General features: G+C 40.3%; 1 protein-coding gene across 1 annotated transcript; it reads left to right on the top strand.

Annotated features, from left to right (window-relative positions):
• Positions 1 to 308: 308 nt before the first annotated feature.
• On the top strand, positions 309 to 1,983 carry LOC101581925 (heterogeneous nuclear ribonucleoprotein A1-like). Its single transcript, XM_004634287.2, is given in 2 exon segments — positions 309 to 468; positions 471 to 1,983. Coding segments are annotated over 2 exon segments (960 nt in total). The 3' UTR covers positions 1,271 to 1,983.
• The last annotated feature ends 1,094 nt before the right edge of the window (positions 1,984 to 3,077 follow it).

Here is a 3,077-nt window from a genome sequence, read left to right as displayed (position 1 = left end):
TTGATGTTGAGAACCTTTGTTCAGTGGTTTCTTTTTAATAAATAGTTTTGAAATGATCAATTTTAATGGCCTTGCCATCATTTTTATAATTTTGTCAAGGATTAGATTCATGGATATCTTCACTCCATAAGTTATCTAGTCCTGGCGTCTTAATTTCCATGATGTGGATGCGGGTGTGATCATTGTTTTATTGTATTATTCTCCATTGTCTTGGCCTTTTTCAAGAAGTAATGCATGGACTAGCTTATTCCTTTCTGCTGGTGGACACTGTGGAGGAAGCATCATCAGGCTCCCTTCTGACTGCCGTCATGTCTAAGTCAGAGTCTCCCAAGGAGCCCGAACAGCTACGGAAGCTCTTCATCGGAGGGCTGAGCTTTGAAACAACTGATGAGAGTCTGAGGAGCCATTTTGAGCAATGGGGAACACTCACAGACTGCGTGGTAATGAGAGACCTGAACACCAAGCATTCCAGGGTTTTGGGTTTGTCACTTATGCCACTGTGGAGGAGGTGGATGCAGCCATGAATGCAAAGCCACACAAAGTGGACGGAAGAGTTGTGGAACCAAAGAGAGCTGTCTCAAGAGAAGATTCTCAAAGACCAGGTGCCCACTTAATGGTGAAGAAGATCTTTGTTGGTGGCATTAAAGAAGATACTGAAGAACATCACCTACGAGATTATTTTGAACAATATGGAAAAATCGAAGTGATTGAAATTATGACTGACTGAGGCAGTGGGAAAAAGAGAGGCTTTGCTTTTGTAACCTTTGATGACCATGACTCTGTGGATAAGATTGTCATTCAAAAATACCACACTGTGAACGGCCACAACTGTGAAGTTAGGAAAGCCCTGTCCAAGCAGGAGATGGCTAGTGCTTCATCTAGCCAAAGAGGTCGAAGTGGTTCTGGAAACTTTGGTGGTGGTCGTGGAGGAGGTTTTGGTGGCAATGACAGTTTCGGTCGTGGAGGAAACTTCAGTGGTCGAGGTGGCTTTGGTGGCAGCCGTGGTGGGGGTGGATATGGTGGCAGTGGAGATGGCTACAATGGATTTGGTAATGATGGAAGCAATTATGGAGGTGGTGGAAGCTATAATGAATTTGGCAATTACAACAGTCAGTCTTCAAATTTTGGACCCATGAAGGGAGGAAACTTTGGAGGCAGAAGCTCTGGGCCCTATGGAGGTGGAGGCCAATATTTTACCAAACCACGAAATCAAGGTGGCTATGGTGGCTCCAGCAGCAGCAGTAGCTATGGCAGTGGCAGAAGGTTTTAAACACTTCCAGGAAACAAAACTTAGCAGGAGAGGAGAGCCAGAGAAGTGACAGGGAAACTACAGGTTACAACAGATTTGTGAACTCAGCCAAGCACAGTGGTGGCAGGGCCTAGCTGCTACAAAGAAGACGTGTTTTAGACAATACTCATGCGTATGGGCAAAAAACTCGAGGACTGTATTTGTGACTAATTGTATAACAGGTTATTTTAGTTTCTGTTCTGTGGAAAGTGTAAAGCATTCCAACAAAGGGTTTTAATGTAGACCTTTTTTTGCACCCATGCTGTTGATTGCTAAATGTAATAGTCTGATCATGACGCTGAATAAATGTGTCTTTTTTTAAATGTGCTGTGTAAAGTTAGTCTACTCTGAAGCCATCTTGGTTAACATCCCCAACAGTGTGAAGTTAGAATTCCTTCAGGGTGATGCCAGGTTCCATTTAAACTTTCTTTACAATTGCTTGGTTAAAGAAGTCATTGTCTTCAGAAACCTTGGTGTAGTTGAACTGACAGTTACTGTTCTGACCTCTGAATTTGACCACTGAAAAGGTCACCCAAGCAAACAGTCAGCTACTTGGTTATAAAAATGATTGTTGGCACATCCTATATATCTAAACTGAATAATGGTACCAGATACAATGATAGATGGGATTGAAGCTGTGTATCATCCATTATCATGTGTAATCAATAAACGATTTAATTCTCTTGAAAAAAAAAGAAGTAATGCATGTTCTTTATTTCTGGAAATATTTCTTATATGATTAAGAAACACGTCTCTCGTTTTTACATTTTCATTTCTGCATAAAATGTATACACCTCACATTAATTTTCTAAACCTTTTACCCTTGTCTCCTAGTTTTCATTTCATTTTGCCTCTATTTTCCAAGATGTTCTCTGGCTATCACCATCTCAAACTACTTGCCATTTTCTTTATTTTAGTGATTCTATATTTAATTTTCCTTATTTTTCAAACAACATGCTCTTGCTGTTTGGGTACAGCAATTTATTATTTTTGACTATTTAACTCAGTTTCTGATGAAGATTTATTCAATGCTTTCTCTGCTTCATCAGGTAAGTTTTTGAATCTCTTTATTTTGTTCTTTTAGGTTGGGAGCATATTCCAATACATAGTAGACTTGGTTGTTCTTTTAATATCAAGAGTGAGACCTAAAACTTATTGCTATTTTTATATGCTTTGATGAGTTTACAGGCTGGTGGATTTTGCGTTAGAGTGAATATCTGGGTTTTGAGCAGAAAGTTTACTTTGGAAACTCATGCTAATATAATAAATGAACAGTATTTGGGAGGGGACGGGAGATGCTCCATTTTTTCAAAGAAGAAACATTTTACCATTTGCCTGAGAGCAGAGGGCTTGCTTTCCATTGTTTGGCATGCAGACTTTTTTGTTTTTAAGGAAGGGTATACAGGTTGTTCGGGGTCTGACTACTATATCAGACTGGTAGTGATCCACCTGTTTATCACCTCCCAAGAGCTGGGATTATAGGCCTGTGCCACCATGTCCAGTTTCAATTGCTGTCTCAGTGTGCCCCAGGGGCAGGGCTGGCAGGGCAGGCCCAAGGATTGAACTCCTGGCCCCTGCACCTGCTCTATCTATCTATCTATCTATCTATCTATCTATCTATCTATATCTTGCTTTATCTTGGTCTTAGCCATCTAGCAGAAAAATCTAAAAACAAGGTATAAAAAGTAAAGCCACATTAATATGCTGAGCTGTAAAACACTCAAGTCAACTTCTGACACTGCTAGTCCTACAGATAACCCACTACTATTATGGACTTCTGGATTATATT

Source organism: Octodon degus, unplaced genomic scaffold, assembly GCF_000260255.1.
Source record: "Octodon degus isolate 3935 unplaced genomic scaffold, OctDeg1.0 scaffold00060, whole genome shotgun sequence".
NCBI lineage: Eukaryota > Metazoa > Chordata > Mammalia > Rodentia > Octodontidae > Octodon > Octodon degus.
The sequence above is the reverse complement of the archived record's forward strand: the minus strand, read 5'-3'. Positions and strand labels throughout refer to the sequence as shown.